The sequence below is a fragment of the Schistocerca nitens genome, chromosome 9 (genome assembly GCF_023898315.1).
Source record: "Schistocerca nitens isolate TAMUIC-IGC-003100 chromosome 9, iqSchNite1.1, whole genome shotgun sequence".
NCBI lineage: Eukaryota > Metazoa > Arthropoda > Insecta > Orthoptera > Acrididae > Schistocerca > Schistocerca nitens.
The window spans coordinates 311,064,288-311,085,337 of record NC_064622.1 but is presented as its reverse complement, the minus strand read 5'-3'; the positions used below and the strand labels follow the sequence as shown (position 1 = coordinate 311,085,337).

The following is a 21,050-nucleotide window of genomic DNA, read 5'->3' as shown; positions in this document are numbered from 1 at the left end:
ATACGCAACTGGAATTTGTAACAATATTATGAAAAGGATAGTTGCTACTCATCACATAGTGGAGATGCTGAGTCACAGATAGGCACAAGAAAAAGACTGCCAAACAAACCTTTCGACCAGACAGGCCTTCATCAGAACAGAACACACGCACAAACACACAAACACATACGACTGCACTCGTTGGCTGTCTTAAGGAAACTGTGTTTGAAGAAAATGAAAAAGTTTGGCGAGTCTTCCTGCAAGGAATCAACAGCACTGCAAATTGTTTGCAGAAACAAACTGGAAAAACTGAGTTTAAAAGACCATAGTGACATGGGGATTTTCTCCATTTTTCATTGTGGGGGGGCTGTGTATTAATTAAAATTAGGAGGTGTGAAAGTGATGGAAAAAAAGAAGCTGAACTACATGTTGAGAATGGAAGTGAAGATGTAAAAGCCAGTGCATATAATGCTGAAAAGAAAAAAAAATGAGCTGCCAGGAGCAGCTGTGTTGTAGGTGTGTCAAACCAGGACATTTCAAGAGGGACTGCTGCCAGTCAGGGACAAGACAGGTTCATGTCCACATATCAGATGTCATTGAGCAGGGCAAAATCATCAGCATAGTGAGGGCCAGGGTGAGCAGCATGATTCAAGAGCCGTTTGTCATTGAGGAAGCAGAGGCTATAAACAGAGTGGAAACGGTATTAGCAGCTTTGTAGGAGAGGTACAGCCCCCAATGGCATGTAATAATGTTCAGTTAGGTAACAAGGTATAGAGTTATTGGTTATTGGATAGTGGTTGCATAGATCCTATTGTTAATAATAAAATTGTTTTTCTGAGTACATAATTTTAAATGAGCTTGTGAATGTAAAAATTGTGGATGACAGAGTTTTGGAAGATACAAAAATGGAAAATACTATAGTCTTCCAGTTTAATATTATGAAAGGGATAGATTGCTACTCACCATATAGTGGAAACATTGAGTTGCAGATGTTGTAGTCTTCAGTGCCGGCCTGGGTGGCCGAGCGGTTCTAGGTGCTACAGTCTGGAACCGCGCGACCACTACGGTCGCAGGTTCGAATCCTGCCTCGAGCATGGATGTGTGTGATGTCCTTAGGTTCGTTAGGTTTAAGTAGTTCTAAGTTCTAGGGAACTGATGACCTCAGAAGTTAAGTGCCGTATTGCTCAGAGCCATTTGAACCATTTTGTAGTCTTCAGTTCAAAGACTTGTTTGATGCAGCGTCCATGTTAGTTTATCCTGTGCAAGCCTTTTCACCTCTGAGTAGCTACTGCAAACTACATCTTTCTAATCTGCTTACTGCATTCATCTCTTGGTCTCCTTCTACGATTTTTGCACCTCCCCCTCAGTGCTCTGTCAAAGCCTTCACACAGTATCATACCTTGTATCTCATCATCATCTATGTTCTCTTCCATTTCCATAATATTGCTATCTAGTACATCTCCCTTGTATAAACCCTCTGTATATTCTTTCCACCTTTCAGTTTTCCCTTCTTTACTTAGGACTGGTTTTCCATCTGAGCTCTTGATGTTCATACAGTTGATTCTCTTCTTCCTTAGGTCTCTTAAATTTTCCTGTAGGCGGCATCTATCTTTCCCCAAGTGATATACGCTTCTAAATCCTTACATTTGTCCTCTAGCTTTTTCTGCTTAGTCATTTAACACTTCGTATCAGTCTCATTTTTTAGACATTTATGTTCCCTTTCACCTGTTTTATTTAGAGCATTTTTATATTTTCTCATTTCTTCAGTTAAATCCAGTATCTCTTGTATTACCCAAGGATTTCAACTAGCCCTTGTCTTTTTACCTACTTGATCCTCTGCTGTCTTCACTATTCCATTTCTCAAAGGTATCCATTCTTTTTCTATTGTATTCTTTTCCCCTGTTCTTGTCAATCATTCCCTAATGTTCTCTCTGAAATGCTTTACAGCTTCTGGTTCTTTCAGTTTGTCCAGGTCCAAACTCCTTAAAATCTTATCTTTTTGTAGTTTCTTCAGTTTTAATCTACAGTTCATAACTAATAAATTGTGGTCAGAGTCCACATCTGCCCCTGGAATCTGGTTCTGAAATCTCTGTCTTTACCATTATATAATCAGTCTGAAACCTTCCTGTGTCTTCAGGTCTCTTCCACATAGACAAGCAAATAATGGAAAATCCAGGATGGAATGTAACAATATTGTGAAAGTAATTGCCACTCGCCATGTAGTGGAGGTGCTGAGTTGCAGATAGGCACAACCAAAAGACTCCACAGTTAAAGCTTTCAGCCTTTAAGGCCTTCATCAACAATAGACCACACACACACACACACACACACACACACACACACACACACACACACACAACTCGCACACACAACTGCAGTCTCAGGCAACTGAAACCACACTGGGTTGGGGTGGGGAGGGGGGGTAGTATGGGGGGGGGGATGGACAGTGAAGTGCTGCAGGTTAGACAGAGGGCAGTGGAGAGGTAGAGACAGAGGGGGGAAGCAGTGGAAAAGGAGAGAAATAAAAAGACTGGATGTTATGGTGGGATGATGGCTGTGTAGTGCTGGAATGGGAACAGGAAACGGGGTGAGGACAGTGACTAACAGAGGCTGAGGCCAGAAGGGTTAAAGGAATGTAGGATGTATTGCAGGGAAAGTTCCGACCTGCCCAATTCAGAAAATCTGGTGTTGGTGGGAAGGATCCATATGGCACAGGTTGTGAAGCAGTCATTGAAATGAAGGATATCATGTTTAGCAGCATGTTCAGCAACAGGGTGGTCCACTTGTTTCTTGGCCACAGTTTGTCAGTGGCCATTCATGTGGACAGACAGCTTGCTGGTCTCGTGCCTACATAGAATGCAGCACAGTGGTTGCAGCTTAGCTTGTAGGTTACATGACTGGTTTCACAGGTAGCCCTGCCTTTGATGGGGTGTGTGATGTTAGTGACTGGACTGGAGTAGGTGGTGGAGGGAGGATGTATGGGACAGGTCATGCATCTAGGTCTATTACAGGGGTATGAGCCATGAGGTAATGGTTTGGGAGGAGGGGTTGTGTAGGGATGGACGAGTATATTGCGTAGGTTTGGTGGATGGCAGAATACCACTGTGGGAGGGGTGGCAAGGATAGTGGACAGGGAATTTCTCATTTCTGGGCATGATGAGGGGTACCAGTACTGGGTGGTACTGAGTTACGAGGGGAATACTCCTCTGTGGCCAGACGGTGGGACTTTGGGAGGTGGTGGGAAACTGGAAGTATAAGGCATGGGAGATTTGTTTTTGTGCAAGGTTGGGAGGATAATTACAGTCAGTGAAGGTTTCAGTGAGACCCTCAGCATATTTTGAGAGGGACTGCTCATCACTGCAGATGTGATGACCACAGTTGGCTAGGCTGTATGGAAGGGACTTCCTCGTATGGAACAGATAGCAGCTGTCGAAGTAAAGATATTGCTGGTAGTTAGTATGTTCGATATGGCTGATGCAGCCATCTTTGAGATGGAGGTCAACATCTAGGAAGGCTCCCAGTGTATGTAACCTTAACCTATCCATTTCCCTTTTTGTATTTTCTAACCTTCCTTCTTTATTAAGGGATCAAACATTCCATGCTCCAATCCATAGAACACAAGTTTTGTTTCTCATCATAACAACATTTTGGTGACTACTCTCTGCATGGAGATCCACATGGGGGACTATCTTACCTCTGGAATATTGTGCCCAAGAGCATGCTATCATCATTTAACTATACAGCAGAGCTGCATGGCCTCGGGAACAATTACGGCTGGTTTCCCTTTGCTTTCAGCCATTCACAGTACCAGCACAGCAAGGCCATTTTGGTTGATGTTTCAAGGCCAGATCAGTTGATCAGACAAGCATAACAAAAAGACCATCAAACAAGTAAACTTTCAGCCAAGTCTGGCCTTGTCAGCCGGAGACAGTGGTCATGTGTGTGTTAGTTTCATTTGCATGAATGTGTGTGTGTTTTGTCTAATTCTGAAGAAGGCCGTTTGGCTGAAAAGATTACTTGTTTGACAGTTTGTTGTGTGTATATGCGATTTTACATCCTCGGTATATGGTGATTGCAATCTGTCCTTTTCACAATACTGTCATTGTTCCAGCCTGGAATTTCCATTGTTTTATTTTCCAATTTGTGATGACACGATTCCATTTGAAATGAAAGATGTATTTTATTTCAAATTGTGAATATACATTTGATCACTTGCACTAAAATAACAGGAAAACATACAATTTTATCCATGGTAATATCTCAAATGTTTTTTCTAAAGCCAATAACTTACATGTGATTACTTTAAAAGAAAAAAAGGCTTCTAAAATGACAAGTACATTTGATGAGAAAGAGATTAATGTAAATGCTGTCAGTAGTAAGAGTCGTGGAGATAAAGTGACAACCTACTCTGGTACCTGTAAATTTTAACGATTTGAATGCATTGTGTGAACAGCAGTTAGAAGATGGACTGCCAACAAATTTAGAATCAGAATTTATCAGCTGTAAAGTTTATATTGAAAATATAGTGCACAATTTACTTTTGAAAATAATAGAAACAAAACAAAAGAAACATTAGACATTATTCATACTGATTTGAAGTGGGCTCTCAGCTCACGGTTTACATGGGCATACACAGCCCTTTTTCAGAAAAAAAGAGGTTCCTGTACTTTGATTATCTGTGGCATGTTTAATATTTCTTAAAGCATTATTTCAGTGCTCACTTTCACATTTTAAAAGTGTGAGTACAACTTTTATACTGGTAAAAAATAAAATTCTATTGTGTCAGATCTCAAAATCTGTGGTTCAGATTTTTTTTTGTCAGAGGTATTGGTATGGAGTGCCAGTACGTACTATCAGAAATCAAACACTGGAGACATATATTTTCTCACTTTTATTGATTATTATTCCAACAAAGATGGAGTGTAGACTGACAAATCTAAAAATCAAGTTTGATTGTTTTATGAATACGATAACTGAACTTAATATCTAACTGGCAAAGCTATTAAGAAATTGATATGTAACAATGGGAAAGAATATTTAAATTCAGATGTCTTTCCTTTCTGTAAGACAGAAATGGATCTTTTTAAATCCATGTGGTCCCTATGTACATGAATTAAATGATACAACAGTTATGGATATGTTTTTTATGCCTGTTAGCTGAAGCAAGAGTAGATAGGAAATTTTGGCTCAAAGTCACTGGTGCAGCTGTGTGCCTTAAAAACAGAATTTGAGCTGTTACCATTGAAAGGAAAACCCCTCATGAAATATTATGTAGAAAGAAACCTAATGTTAAACATTTGCAGTTGTATTTTGTACATGCACCATAATAATTAAGAAAGTCAAAGTGGGACTGTAAAGCAGACTTGGGAATTTTTTATACACCTGTGGAGTTATATACAAAGTACTAATTAATTTTAAAATTATCAAATGAAACAACATGGTTCCAGAGACCTTTTCAAATTTCAAGCGTCTGTGATGTATGTATGTATGCATACAGACTGAAGCAATGAATGAAAATTTGTACGGGATCTGAATCCCGGCCTAGGTACAAATTTTCATTCATCAATTTAGTCTGCAAATTTAAAAAAAAAATCATCATTGCCAGACAGGTTGATGTTGTGGAAGAGGATGTCAGGTATATAGATCTAAAAGACACTGATTCAAAGTGTGGACATTTTAGTGATTCTGAGTATAAAAGCAAAGAATGTAAACCTATAAAAGAGCAAATGGAAGAAAAGGGTATCATAGAGGGTTCAAGCAATCATAAGAAGTCAAGTTGAGAAAGTCATCTAGAGAACATAAAGTGCATGATAGATTTAATGATTATGTAATGAGTAACTTTATTTATGTGAATTTCTGTAGTGCTCGTAGTTCACAAAATTTTGAGGAAGTGATGAAAAGTAATGAACCAAAAGTTAGGAAACAAGTTGTGCATAAGGAAATTGAGTGTTCAAATAAGAATAAAACTTGGAAACTAATAATTAATCAAATAATGTAAGTGTTCTTGACGTGAAGTGGGTTTTTACAAGAAAGTCGGATAATACTTGTAAAGCAAGATCAGTTGTAAGCAGATTTTAACAAAAAGAAATTGTGGATGATATTTATACACCACGTGCAAAAATTGAAACTTTTGCTGTCATAGTGTCTGACTTCAGCATCTATTCATCATATGCCTAGCCCATATAAGTGTCACCCACCCTTCCATACTCCTAACCAGCAATTCGACAGCCTCCCTCTGAGCCACTAGCTAGGCACCCCAACCCCTCTTCTTGACCCTTGCCTTCTCTCCCTCTACCAACCCCACCCACCGAAACCCCCACCCAATCCAGTCCACATGCTGAACTGCAATCAAGGCACTGTGTATCCAACTGGCACTGTGTAGGGGCACAGGTGTGTGTGTGTGTGTGTGTGTGTGTGTGTGTGTGTACACTAACTTGAGAAAGGATTGATTCTGAAAGCTAGCAAGTTTCCTTTCTCCTTATGCATGTGTGTGTGTCAACACCATAACACTTCTGCTATTTGGTGAGTGGTTTCCTTTACTCCTAATATTTACTTTTTAAAAATTCCGAGTTTTTAAAGAAGTAAATTTGATTACTACATACATGTATTTATAAGTGCAAATTATGTGTCCTGTATAATTGTGTTTGTTGATGGTATGCTATTTTGTTGTACAAGTAAAGAGAAATTACAAGAAACCAAGAAGTTGTTATCCGGGTGATCTCAAATGAAAGACTTCAGTGAAGTAAAGAAATGTCTGGAGATAAATATTGATTATAATTATGCAAAGTGCATAATGACTCTTAGTCAGGAAAGCTTATTGAATGTCTAGTTAAGAAATATCAGATCGAATATTCATAGTTGTACAGTACACCAACAGAAGTTAATTTGAAACTATAACCAGCTCAAGGTGCAAGTCATGATATTATTTCCAGAAACTTGATAGGTGCTCTCGTGTGCATTAGCTCAGGAACATGGCCATATGTAAATTACAGTGTAAACTATTTAAGTAGGTTTCAGTAATGTTACAGTGATACTTTAAGTATACTTTCCTTGAAGTTAATCTATGAAAGAACTGAAAATATTAATTTCTTGGATTGTTTTATAGATGCAGATTGGGCAAGTGATAGTGTAGTTTGTAAGTCTGTGTCATGTTATGTAATTACATAATTTGGAAATCTAAGAAACAAGAAAGCATTTTGAAATCCTCTATTTTTGCTGAGTTTGTAGCATTGTCAGAAGTCGTCATTGAGGTTAAATTAATTCTAGATATTTTGAATAGCTTTGATGCAAAATCTGATGAGCCCATGAAAGTATATGAAGAGAACTCAGGGGCAATCAGTATTGTTAGATAAGGTAACTTTACTAAAAATACAAAGTACATTGAAACACTCCACCATTTCATGAATGAATGTTACGTGAATGGAATTATAGATATTTGTAAAGTAAATTTGGAAAACAATGGAGCAGATAGTTTAGCAAGTCATTGAGCAATGTTAATTTGTAAAAGTTGTGGTAAAATTTCTCTTCTCGCTAATTCAGTTCAGTACTACATTATTAGTAATTCGATCTAACCATTTAGTTTTTATAATTCTTTCAAAGAATGCATCTCAAAATCTTAAATTCTTTTATGAACATGTTATTGCACACATTTCACTTCCATACAAGAGACACTCCAAATAAATACCTTCAGAAGAATACTTCATAACACTTAACTTTATATTAAGTGTTAACAAAAATTTCTCTTTTTAAAGAAATCTTATCTTGCTATTGCCTGTTTGCATTTAAAATCCTTTCTACTTTTGTCATCATCATTTATGTTGTTGCCCAAATAGCACAAATTTTAGTGCCTCATTTCCTGACCTCATTCTCTCAGCACCAGCTAATTTGATTTGACTACTTTCCATTACTATTTTTTTCACTTTTTTTTGTTGATTTTCATCTTTTAACTTCTTTTAAAGACACTATTCCTTACATGTAACAGACTGTCCAAATCCTTTGTCATCCATGGCAGAATTATATCATTGACATAATCAAAGTTTTTATTACTTTGTTGTGGATTTTAATTCCCTTTCCACATTTCTCTTGGATTTCTTTACTGATTGCTCAATGTCACATGGACATGGATAGGCTAAAACCCTATCTCGTTCCCTTCTCAACTACTACTCCCCATTCATTTTTCTGAAGCCATACACTTCTGGTAAGGATATATTAAAATAAGTATGTAGTAAATTGCTATGGGTGTTTATTTCTGTAACTAGCACCACTAAAGTGTAGTGTAGTTGCACATAATACAAACTTTCATGAATTGTGTGTTGTTGACTACAGCAAGTTGGAAAAAAGGCTGTGTTAAGGAGAAGTTATCCCACTTTGGCATCCTAATGAGAAATACTTCCTTGCAGAAGAAAGTAATGTGAGAAGTGGGGATGCCAAAATAACACATTATAGACTAGAATCACATTGGTATGTAGCTACCAAGGAAATATTGACACTGTACTGGCAGGATTAGAATAGAGGTAAATGTATATGAATGGTCTATTGAATGATAGGCTGAATTACATCCACAAGCATGAAAGTTACATTTTATGTTACTTTTAACTACTACAAATGAGAAAAGAGCTGTGTTTTATTATTAGAGATAAAAGATTTTAACATTTGCCTGCATATTCATTGTTAAATATCTTTGTTAATAATTTTATATGAAGTTGCAGACAGACTGAATGATGTATACCTAAAGGCGTTTTGTTGTTGTTTTGTTTAGGGGGCAATGGATGGACAACAACTACCACCCTCTCCTGATAGTGGTTGCAGTGACTGCAGTGACTATTCAAGTGATTTCTCAGTTGGCTCCCCTTCATCTGTAAGGTCAGGTGTGATGAGGACTGACACAGAGAAAGTGGTGACAGTGAGTGCTCAAGTAGTTGCACAAGCCACAAATCTCCATACGCAGATAGGTATGTTGGCAATTGGAATACATTTTACTGTACCAAAGATGAAAGTATCAAGAGACAGCTGCTGTATAATAACCCGTCTCTGTCTTCTTGAACATAGCAGTAATAACAGAAAGTGGAAATGTTAAGCACCGATATTCTTCTAACATAAATAATTCTACATTTCCTATCAGGATATCACCTAACACCACATACTGCTGTCTTTGTTTGTACAAAGAATTGCACCGATAACAAATACATACACAGCTGGGCATTAAAATTGTTATACCATGAAGACAGAATGCAATAAATGTCAAATTGGCCTGTGTGTACTGCATACTTGCATATTCAAGTTATCAGCAACCTCACAAAATAGGTAGGAGTAATACCATTTTAAAAACATCCACCAGCATGTGTTTTCATTTGACAGTAGCAAGAGTGTAGCTTACTAAGACCGTGGTTTGTCATTTCATGATACTGCTGCTCATGTTGGTCAGGATCTCACAAATGGTATGTAAATATGATACAGAATGAATGAGTGCAGGAGGGTCATACTCAACACCATGCATGGTCTCAGGACACCTGTGTGATGACTACCAGTCGAGAAGATGGACTTTTTGTTTGCTCTTCTGTGCAGTATCTAACTACGTCAAATGACTTGAGTCAGGAAATTGACTTCTTTGATCAAGAGGGGGATAGTGCAGTGACATTTGATGAAACGTGGACTGTAAACATGGCCAACATTGTTGCAGCTTTCGTGGATAATGCAGCAGACAGTGGTGTGCCAAACAACATCACTGGGCATGGGAGTGGCACTGAGCCATCTTTTTAGCTGTGTCCTGGTTCTGCATGCAGCATCATGGTTGACATATACATGTGTGGTGGCTTCAAGATGGATCTTGTCTGATTGTATTCATCACATCATACAGCCCCAGCACCTTGTGTGATGGTATGTTGTGTCATATGGTCAGTGGCGGATACTTACAGAGGGCACATGGGGCGTGCACCGCCCATAGCTGGGCCACCCACATTGCCACTCGCGCCAACCCCCGCTAGTCAGCCCACACACTATTTGTTTGTTTCATCCATCAGTTGACTCAACTGAATTGAATTACTGAGTAGCTGTACTTTCCTATGTAGCAAGTGCGTTTCTGTGTGGCACATAGACAGCTAACACATACCTACGAGAAAAGTTGCATCAATTTTTATTACGGTAAAAGTAAAGGTAGCTCAAGATATCTTTAGTGCCCCCTCCTTGAGGTTTTTCTGTATCCACAACTGCATATGGTACACAATGCAATCATCTTTGTTTTACATAGCCAGAATTGTGGACAGCAGCCATTACATTTTGAGGTATCCATGACATATTTTAACAAGATAGTGCAAGACCACATGTTGCCCATACTGTCCTGATCTGCTGCGATGCAGAGGGTGTTTGACTGTTGCCCTGACCTGCATGCCACCCAAATCTCCCACCTGATGACAACATCTAGTCAGGGGTTGCCTAGAGGCTGGCTCATCATAACTCACCAGCCATGACCAATGATGAAATCTCAACAGAGTTGAAGCAGCATGAAGTGATGTAGCTGCATCTGTCATCAAAGCTCAGATTGATTTGGTGCCCAGCTGTGTTAGGTGGCAGTTCTTTGTATGTAATTTCACTTTCTGTATATGCTTGTACTGTCTACAAATTAAATAATGTATTCTTTCTACTATAATCCATACGCACAATAAGTAAAATTTTGTTATTTGCTGACTTTCCTGTAGTCTGATTAAAATTGCTTGAAAGTTGACACTTCATGCATTGGAGCTGGTTTCGCCCAGTTGGAGCGCTCTGCGTCACGCCCAAACCATTTGACGTTGCTGAGCTACCACAACAATTGACCAGTTCACTTCCAATTCCTTGTCCAGAATTATTTCTTGAAGTGTTTGGACCCTGAAACACACACACACACACACACACACACACACACACACACTATGCTAAGGAAACACGCACTTCCACACGAAATGTGATTCAGTGTCACATATACACTTATAATAATATCTGAGATTGGCTTAGATTAAATAAGCTTCACATGATGATGCGTGAAGCTGAATTTTTGAATGCTGCAATTCATTGTTGTGCCCGGAATGCTGCAGTCATAAATAAAACTTCTTAACCCAGTGTTTTGCTGTAACTCAATCATTAGCATGTGAGCTGAATGATTAGCGTGTAAGCCTGGCATGTAGAAGGTTGCAGATTTGAATCTCTGTAAAAGTAGTGACTTTTTTTATTTCTAAATATAAACAAAATGTTTGATAATTATTTTTATTCAATTAATTGGTTTACATGTATTCTTTGTTTATAGTTCTTTACTCATCATTTTCATCACCATATTGACTTTTTTATTTGCTCTTATTTTTCTCCCTGTCATTCTTCTTGTGTTGGAATCTGCCTGTGTTGCCTGTAATCTGCAACCAAGTGTCAACAAGGATTGCTCATCAGTTGGCTCATGTAGCCAGTGTGAGGATAATATCAGGTAACCAGTGATAGTGAGAAATCACAGTTTGTTTTTAGTACTGAAACAGAATTTTTTCTGTCTTAAGTTTGCTCATGCAGATTAACTTCAATCACTGGTAACAAAATTATCACGATTTTAGTTCTAGAACAGATTGTTAACCGCCATTTTCTGAGATATATCGTATGTCGTGAGGCTGTAGTTAGCTTAGGGCATGAGTTTAAATTCAGGGTACAGAATGTGTTGTCTGCCACATTTCAGTCATTGGTTACATAAAATCAGCTGTCATCAGAGCACCTTGAATTTCCAACATCCTTCATGGCAGTGTATTCCAACATCACTCTGCTTTACATATTAACAGCATTTATGATGTGATCCACTATGCTTGTGTGTCCCATATAACTGAGTGGCAGCCAGCAACCAATGTGGCACCAGTGACAGACATCAACTGTCTAGTAATTTTAATCGAGACTGCAATGCTGCAATTTTAATGGTCAGCATTTAAATTTAGATGTTATACATGTCATGTTTCAGCAGTTTTACATGTTTACATTTTCAGGTATTGCACCTGCCCCCATTTCACCAGTCGTCCAGACATTACAGCCCGGAATGCTCGTGGTGTTGCAGCAACATCCAAAAACAGTAATGTCTCCACCACGACCACCTATTCTGCTACAGCCACAGCAACAGACACAGCCTCTGGCACCCCCACCTACACCTCCACTCTCACCTCAGGTCCCACGCCCTATTTTGCCAGGTGTGAACATTCCCGATGCAATGGATGGATGCAGTGAGCCAGCCATCAACAGGATCAGGATGCATGGTCGCATGGTAGAACAAATGAAGGACAGAGCATGGGCCATAATCTTTGCATATTCAGAAGCAAAACTCACAGACAAAGATGAATATGGCAACATGTAAGCATTTATTACCTCTTTTGATGAATTTGTTTCATGATGTTAAATTATATATAAACAGGTGCATTCAAAGGATTGAGTAAATGTATCACACACTAATAGTGGCTGCACCATACAATAGCCAGACAGACAAAATATAATATGGAAACAGTTACTCGACTTACAAATTATGCGATATCATAAACTATATTCAGTTGATTTTTATAACCTGTTCACTGCTCCCTGCTTCGCTTATGAGTGGCTAGCTTTCCTCATGCCATTGTTTCTATTTCACACTAGAATTATAAGTATTGTCCTACATATGTACATTTCCCTTGGACAGAAATCTGCAAGAATACACTGTAATAAGCAACTACATTCATCTAGCTGATTGACTTTGGTACACAGAAACACATAGCAACATTGAGACTTTACTAGCTTTCAAACTGCTACTATTTCTCTACTATAACTACACACAGCCACACAGTTAGGTATCTGTGTGGACATGTGTGTGAGAATTTATAGTTAAGACAGAAAAAGAGCCTGAAAGGTAGCAAGGTGTTTGTGGTATTACATGTCTCTATATACACAAGTTTCTGTTTGAGGTGAGTGGTTGCCTTTCTCATTTTTGTTTCTTGCTTCCATGCTGAGAGAGCCAGAGAGAGCAACTGACATAATTGTGAAAACCTGTCTTTCTAACACCCTCACACATACATTTGGAAAATGTGCATTGTATTAAATGTTTACATTTTATTCCACTATGTCAGGAATAGCTTACATTTTTCATGCATATCCATAGAGAACTCATTAACATTAAGTAGTATTAAGTTACCCATATTCTTCCTAGAACATATAACTGAAGAGCCAAAGAAACTGGTACACCTGCCTAATATCATGCAGGGCCCCCCATGAGTAAGCAGAAGTGCCACAGCATGACATGGCATGGACTTGACTAATGTCTGAAGTAGGACTGGTGGGAATTGACACCATGAATCCTGCATCTGTAAATTCTCACACACATGTCCACACAGATACCTAACTGTGTGGCTGTAAGAGTATGAGGGGGTGAAGATCTCTTCTGAACAGCACTTTGCAAGGCATCCCAGATATGCTCAATGATATTCATGTCTGGGGCATTTGCTGGCCAGCGGAAGTGTGTAAACTCAGAAAAGTGTTCCAGGAGCCACTCTGCAGCAATTATGGATGTGTGGGGTGTCACACTGTCCTGTTGGAATTGCCCAAGTCCATCAGAATGCACAATGGACTTGAACGGATGCAGGTGATCAGACAGGATGCTTATGTATGTGTCACATCTCAAAGTCATATCCAAACATATCATGGGTCCCATATCACTCCAACTGCATGTGTCCCACACCATTACAGATCCTTCACCAGCTTGAACAGTGAGATGCATGGTCCTTGGATTCATGAGGCTATCTCCATATGAGTACATGTCCATCCGCTCAACACAATTTGAAATGAGACTCATCCAACCAGGCAACATGTTTCCAGTCATCAACAGCGTGATGTTGGTGTTGATGGGCCCAGTTGAGGCATAAAGCTTTGTGTTGTGAAGTCATCAATGGTACATGAGTGGGCTTTGGGCTCTGAAAGCCCATATTGACAATGTTCTGTTGAATGGTTCACATGCTGACACTTGTTGAGAGCCCAGCAATGAAATCTGTAGCCTTTTATGGAAGGGTTGCACTTCTGTCACTTTGAATGATTCTCTTTTGTTGTTGGTTCTGTTCTTACAGGTTTTTTTTTCCAGCCGCAGTGATGTCAGAGATTTGATGTTTTATCAGATTCCTGGTATTCACAGTACACTTTTGAAATGGTTGTGTGGGAAAATCTCAACTTCATTGCTACCTCGAAGATAACGTGTCCCATTGTAAATGTGTCACATATAACACCATGTTCAGATTCACTTAAATCTTGATAACCTGCAATTGTAGCAGCAGTAACTGATCTAACAACTGCACCAGACATTGCCGACCACAGCATCATATTCTGCCTGTTCACATACCTCTGTACTTGAATACACTTGCCTAAATCAGTTTCTTTGGTGCTTCAATGTAATAATTTTGCATATTTATTTTTGTAGTTTGTAATTAAATTTCCTTATTTGTTGTTCTGTGTGACCTGACAGCTTACTTGGCGGCTTACTTCATGTGACTACAGACATTGTAATACCATTTTCAACATTATGTAGAAATGTAACTAAAATGTTTTTTTCTGCCTTTTACATTTTATCAAGGAAAATGAACCTCTGTTCTCACAAGTTTAGTTTCATTCATTGTTTGATAAATGGCTTTTCATCTGCTGTAATTTTTCGACCCATAAAGCTAAGATGAACTGTGACTTGAATCTGAAACTTTATCTTATGGCCCAACTGAAGAGTTTGTTTGGCAGTACCTCTTTCTTATTCTTGCAAACTCTACTGGAACATTCACAAAGTACTTCTGAAAATCAGTAGGGCTTGCATAAATTAAAGGCAAGAAATGTAATACACTGTAGCTGACAACCATAAACATCTACAAGGATGGGGAAGGGAGAGACAAGAGGGGATCTTTACCACCCCCACCCTTGAATCTGAAGCACATAGTTTTTATTTGATACAGAATTCTGATACACTGCTGGAAGTTATTTTCCGTTATTCCGCTAAACTCTACTTTAGCCAGCTGTAGCATTACATGGCTTATCTCAATGAGACAGTACTCATTTATCTAAAAAATAGTAATTGTAGAAATATACCACCTGGATAAATTTCTATGGACACCCACGATGATACCACTAAAATGTTAAAAAGAAACTTCAATATATAACAAAAGGACAGCATTATTAAAATTGAAGGTGTCAATTTTAGCACATGTCAAGTCTGTTTGGGCAGGAGTATCTATCACAGTTGAGCTAAAATCTGTAGCTGTGGTCCTCCACCTACTAACAAAGGTATAAGCAGAAATATTAGAAAAATTAAAAGAAAATCTCAGTTTTATGTGAGAGATGATTTTTTTAATGTATTTTAAGTCAGTTGCAAGAAATTATAACCACCCAACAATGAAAGTAAAATATTTGCAGTATTTGACATTCGTGTTGATATAGGATCAGTTATGATACAGTTATGGTAATGGTTGTCACAAGTAACTTTAAAAAAAATTAGTGAAGTGTATGTGTGCAGTCAACAGTATAAGTAGACAGTTGATTTCATGTGGCTCAATGGCCAGGTGCAAGTCTTTCAATTTGACTCAACTTCGGCAACTTCTGTGTCCTTATCTGGACATTTCCTGTAGGAAAGTCTCTTCTGAAACTTTAAGAAACCGTATTCATATGCTAGGCTTTTTGTTGCCACTGTACTGGGGCCAACCACAAAGATTTAAATCGAATTTACAGGTAATTCTGGCTCAAAAAACTACCTCAGATGTATTTATTTTCATTCTTTTAGACTTAAAGACATTGTGTACTGTGACATTCCTCTTATGACACTCCAATTATATAAATGAATCTTGTATATTCTACAACTTTAAATTTCCAATATTCTACAACTTTAAATTTCCAACTTACTATCTCTTAGTATTTTAAACATAAATCATAAAAATAAATTAACAACTTTTGAAATGAAAGGTGAAGGCCTATATATCACCTATTGAAGAAAAGCTGACATATACACAAATTAGAAATTTGTTGCTAACAGAAAATTTGAAAAAGAGAAAGAGAAAGGAATCCCAAAAGAAGACGACCAGACACTATTTTCTGCATGCGTAAAAACTATGAAAACCAATGGGAAATTAATTAATATTGTGTAATTGATGGCCAAATACCTGCTAAAATAGTGTGTTTTGTGCTGAGGTGTAAATGGTTGAGACAGTGATGCTTACCGATGTAGTAAGTATACAGATAGAGAGACCAAATAAATCCATACTAGATACAGCCAGCAGAACAGTGGAAGAGGACTGCAACTGGTTCATTGTAAATAGTTTAACTCTAATCTTACAAAAACTGATAGCAATTAATTCAAGACAAATAAAAATGGCAGATACCAGAAACAGCGACCCATGTTAATATATTAAAAACACTTTATTTATGAAATTCTTAAGTATCAAGATGGATAACTAACTGAGGTGGTGCCACCATTTGAATAAGGTAACCCAAGAGCTCAGTTATGTCTGCTTGCTTTTAGTAATCTCTCTCATTGTACTGACCTGCACATGAGATTCTCAGTATACTTTGCATAATTTCGCTCAGTGCTATGGCACAATCATATAGAGAAATGTAGCTACAGCCAAAGAATATTTCTTTTACAGAAGTGTATAGTATGAATATTGTATGAAGTTGAAACTTCCTGGCAGATTAAAACAGTATTCTGGATGGGGACTCGAACCTGGGACCTTAACCTTTCTTGGGCAAGTGCTCTACCAACTGAGCTACACAATCACAACTCATGACCAAATCTCACAGCACTACTTTCACCAATACCCCATCCCGTACATTCCAAATTTTGTGGAAATTCTTGCGAATACTTTGCAGGACAACCACTGCTGGAAGAAAGGATATTGCAGACACACAGAAAATAGGATATGAAGTATTGGTGGAAGTAGAGCTATGAGAACAGCTTGTGAATCATGCTCAGATAGCTCAGTTGCTAAAGTACTTACCTGCTATAGGCAAAGGCCCCAAGTTCAAGTCCCAGTGTGATTCACAATTTTAATTTGCCGGGAAGTTCAAATCACTGCACACTGCTACAGAGTGAAAATTTATTCTGGAAACTACCCTTCCAGGCAGTCGATAAGTCATGAGTTGTGCTTGGATAGTTGTTGATAGAGCACTTGCCCGCGAAAGGCAAAGGTCCCAGGTTCAAGTCCCAGTTCGGCACACAGTTTAATCTGCCATGAAGTTTCAAATCAGTGCACACTCCACTTCAGAATGAAAAATTCATTCTTGTATAACATTTATAACAGAATTCTTACAGAAGCTTCTTCTGGAACTGTTCGATTCTTACACTAGCATGTCAGTACACTTATGTTCAGATGGTATTTGTGATTAACATTAGCAGTGAGTTTAGGATGAACTATGAAATTTTCTACTGAAATACTAAAAGTAAAAATTATTTCTATAGAGTCTTTGCATCCCTGTATAGGTGTCAGAATGGAGGTTTATATTCTGATCCTGAAGTTTCTAAAATGCTGCCAGTGGAAATCAGGTGGGAAATCCCCAAAATTTTAAAAATAAAGTAAATGAGTATTGGTCACACCTAAAATTTATCATAATATTTGGACATATCACATAACTGTAATGCCGATCTTAACAGGTATTGACAGTTTTCTCTGAAATCAGTAAAGTTACATAAATGCTTAGTATGAGGTAGTGGATAAAAACAGCAGCTAGTAAGTGTAAGTGTAAGAGGAAGAGCAATAGCTTTTTTTTTAAAAAAAAAATGGTTTTGTATGTTGTAATTTGGGTACCTTCAGTTATAATTAGTTGATACGAAGTATCTCCATGAGCCATGAGCCTTGCTGAGTTCAGGTGGCTTGTGTCTCAATGATACGGATAGTCATGCCGTAGCTGCAACCACAGCGGAGGGTCATGTATGCAAAGGCCAGACAAACAGCCTCTTCAGTAGCTGCAAGGACAACAGTCTGGATGAGTGGCTTATCTGGCCTTGTAACATCAGTCAACACTTCCTTGCTGTGTTGGTACTGCAAACTGCTGAAAGCAAGGGGGGAAACTGCAGCTGTCATTTTTCCGAATGTATATAGCTCTACTGTGTGACGCCATCCTCCTGCACAAGATATTGTGAGGATAAAATGACCCCCATTTGAATTACTGGTTGGGGACTACTCAGGAGGATGTCTCACAAGGAAAAGTAAAACTGGCGTTCTATGAGCCAGGATGTGGAATGTTAGATCCCTTAATAGGGCAAGTACATTAGAAAATTTATAAAGGGAACTCAGTAGGTTGATATTGTCATGTTAAGAATGCTGTGGAACAATATGGCAGGAAACAGGATATTTGTTCAGCTTCTCTCAGAACTCCCTCCCCCTTTGCAGTGGTTCCACCTGGTTTTGTTTATTTCATTGATTTTCCTCAGTGTCGATGTACTGCATTGCTACACTGGCTGAAAAATGGGGTTTGTAATTTAGACACTGATTACGGTAAATAATGTAGCCAACAGATGCCCAGTTGTGTTTCACTGTCTTTTACTTTCACTTTACACAACCCCCCATATACACATTTATATGGCCAGTGCATTGTTGTTTAACTTTCGATAAGCCTCATTAGTAGTTTGCAGGCAAACCTCTGCATACTGCTACAATAGTTTCCTGTTGGACATCTATCAGCAGTAAAACCTAACCACAAAGTTCACAGTTCTTGAACAATAAACAAGTACATATGGAGCAGACATTGTCATTGTTTTTACACATGACCTAATTGTTTAACACTTATTCCACAGTTAAGTTGAAGCGTTGTTAATGTTCTAACCAACACAGGTTTCATGTCTGAAACTTGGCCATGGACTGACTGTCTCATGACCAAAAATCAGGCCCTTATATATCATCACAATAATAGGTACTGAAACTACACATTGTTTAAAGTTAAATTTACAGAAATTACAGTTGAAACTTTCTTCATTCAATTAACTGAATACATCGAAAAATTGGTTATTTTAACAGTTTCTTCTACTACAAGAGTTAGGCCAAATTATTTGTTTAATAGATACTTAAAGACTACTAGTATTTCATCTTCCAAATGTTTATAATTAGTACAGAATTTATATTTGTTTATACATCAACAATAGAATTTAAGTTACAAAGCAGTTACTGATTTCACCCTGTAATGAAAGATACTAACTAGGAATAGTCAAAATCAGTTAGGAAATCAGTTACAAACCTAAAACTAAGCACAAAATTAGATCTGGTGTTATATTCTTTGAAATTGAGGGCCAACCTTTCTGTTTTATGGAAATGCAGATAATATTCACGTATGTTAATGGTAATTAGTTAAAATTGGAAAAATGAATTCTAAGGAGGCAGATTCCAAAACAAGAGGGGAATTAAAATTATCCCAGCTTGCTTTGTCACATCTTATACCCCATGCAAGTAGTTCAAACAGTTTGAAGAAGACAGTGAAAGAATGCATGATGAGATAAAGAAAATTAAATAGCTAGTTAAGGGCGACAAAAATTTAATTGTAATGGGCGACTGAAATTCATTAGTAGGAAAAGAAATAAAAGGGAAAATAGTAGAATAATTTGGACAGGTGGAAAGAAAAGAAAGAGGAAACCATGTGCTATGATTTTGTCTAGAGAGTAATTTAATCATCACTAAGTCTTGGTTTAAGAATCAAGAATGAAGATTGTATACATGGAAGTTACCTGGGTACACTAGACACTTTCAGGTTAACTATGTAATGGTAAGATTGAGATTTGGAAACAAGATTTTCCAATGTAAGCCATTTCCAGTGGCAGATGTGGCCTCCAGTCATAATTAACTGCAAGTAAAAACCAAAAGAATTACATAAAGGTAGGAAATTAAGTATATGGGACCTAGGTAAACCGAAATAAAAAGAGGGTGTTGAGAGCTTCAGATGGGAGTATAGGTGGGGAAAGGAAAGCAGTAGAAGATGAATGGGTAACTTTGAGAGATGAAATAATGAAGGCAGTAGAGGATCACATAGGTAAAAAGCCAAGGCCTAGTAAAAATCCCTGGATAATGCAGGAGATATTGAATTTAATTGATAAAAGAAGAAAATATAAAAATATAGCAAATGGAGCGGGTGAAAAGGCATACAGATGCCAAGAAAATGAGATTGTCAGAAATGTAAAATGGCTAAGCTGGAATGGCTAAAGGAGAAGTGCAAAGCTGTCGAAATATATATGAACAGGCGAAAGATGGATGCCACGCATAGGAGAATTAAAGAGACCTTCAGAGGAAAGAGAAGCAGCTGTATGAATAGAAAGAGCTCAGATGATGAATGAATATTGAGCAAAGGTGGAAGGAGTACATAGAAGGGCTATATGAGGGAAATGAATCTGAAGCAAATAGTGGGTAAAGAGAAAAGAAAGTAAATGAAGGTAATTTGGGAAATATGAAACTGGAAAAGGAATTTGACAGATTGCTGAAAGGCCTAAGTCAAAACAAGGCCCCTTAAGTAAACAACATTCCCTCACATTTTGCATACTGTTCGGAATGGATTTATCATACATTTTTAGCATTTGTAGATTTAAAAAAGCAATCAACAGTGTTGATTGAACTACACTCTTTGAAATTTTCAGATAGCAGGTATAAAATACAGGGGTTGCAACTGTTTTTACAACTTGTACAGAAACCACACTGCAATCATGAGGTTTAACAGACACTTAGGGAAGCAGTAGATGGAAGCTGAAATAAACAGGACTATGCCTATTTGTGATGTTATTGAGTCTGTATTTTGAGCAGGTAGTATAGGAGACCAAGGAGAAATTCTGAAAGGAAATTGCAGTTCAGGGAGAAGCAATAAAAATGTAAGGGGCTTGTCAGTGCCATTCTAGTTCTGTCAGAGATGGTAGAGGACTTGGAAGAGCAGTTGAATGGGATATATAGTGTCTTAAAAAGAAATTATGAGATGAACATCAACTAGAATACAACGTGGGCAAAGGAGTGTAGTTGAATTAAATCAGGGAATTAGTTTGGTAAATGAGCCACTAAAAGTGGTAAATGAGTCTAGCTATTGTCACAGAGTGTTGGCATATATGAGAGTGAAACATGGACTAC

The 21,050-nt window shown here is 37.9% G+C and overlaps 1 protein-coding gene across 4 annotated transcripts in view; it reads left to right on the top strand.

Annotated features, from left to right (window-relative positions):
* Positions 1-21,050, top strand: part of LOC126203562 (uncharacterized) — a 292,843-nt gene that overhangs the window by 234,958 nt on the left and 36,835 nt on the right. For all 4 annotated transcript variants that reach the window (XM_049937888.1, XM_049937889.1, XM_049937886.1 and 1 more), the window contains 2 exons: positions 8,738-8,930; positions 11,967-12,324. In XM_049937888.1, coding sequence (XP_049793845.1) covers positions 8,738-8,930; positions 11,967-12,324 — 551 coding nt within the window. The remainder of the gene's footprint in view (positions 1-8,737; positions 8,931-11,966; positions 12,325-21,050) is intronic.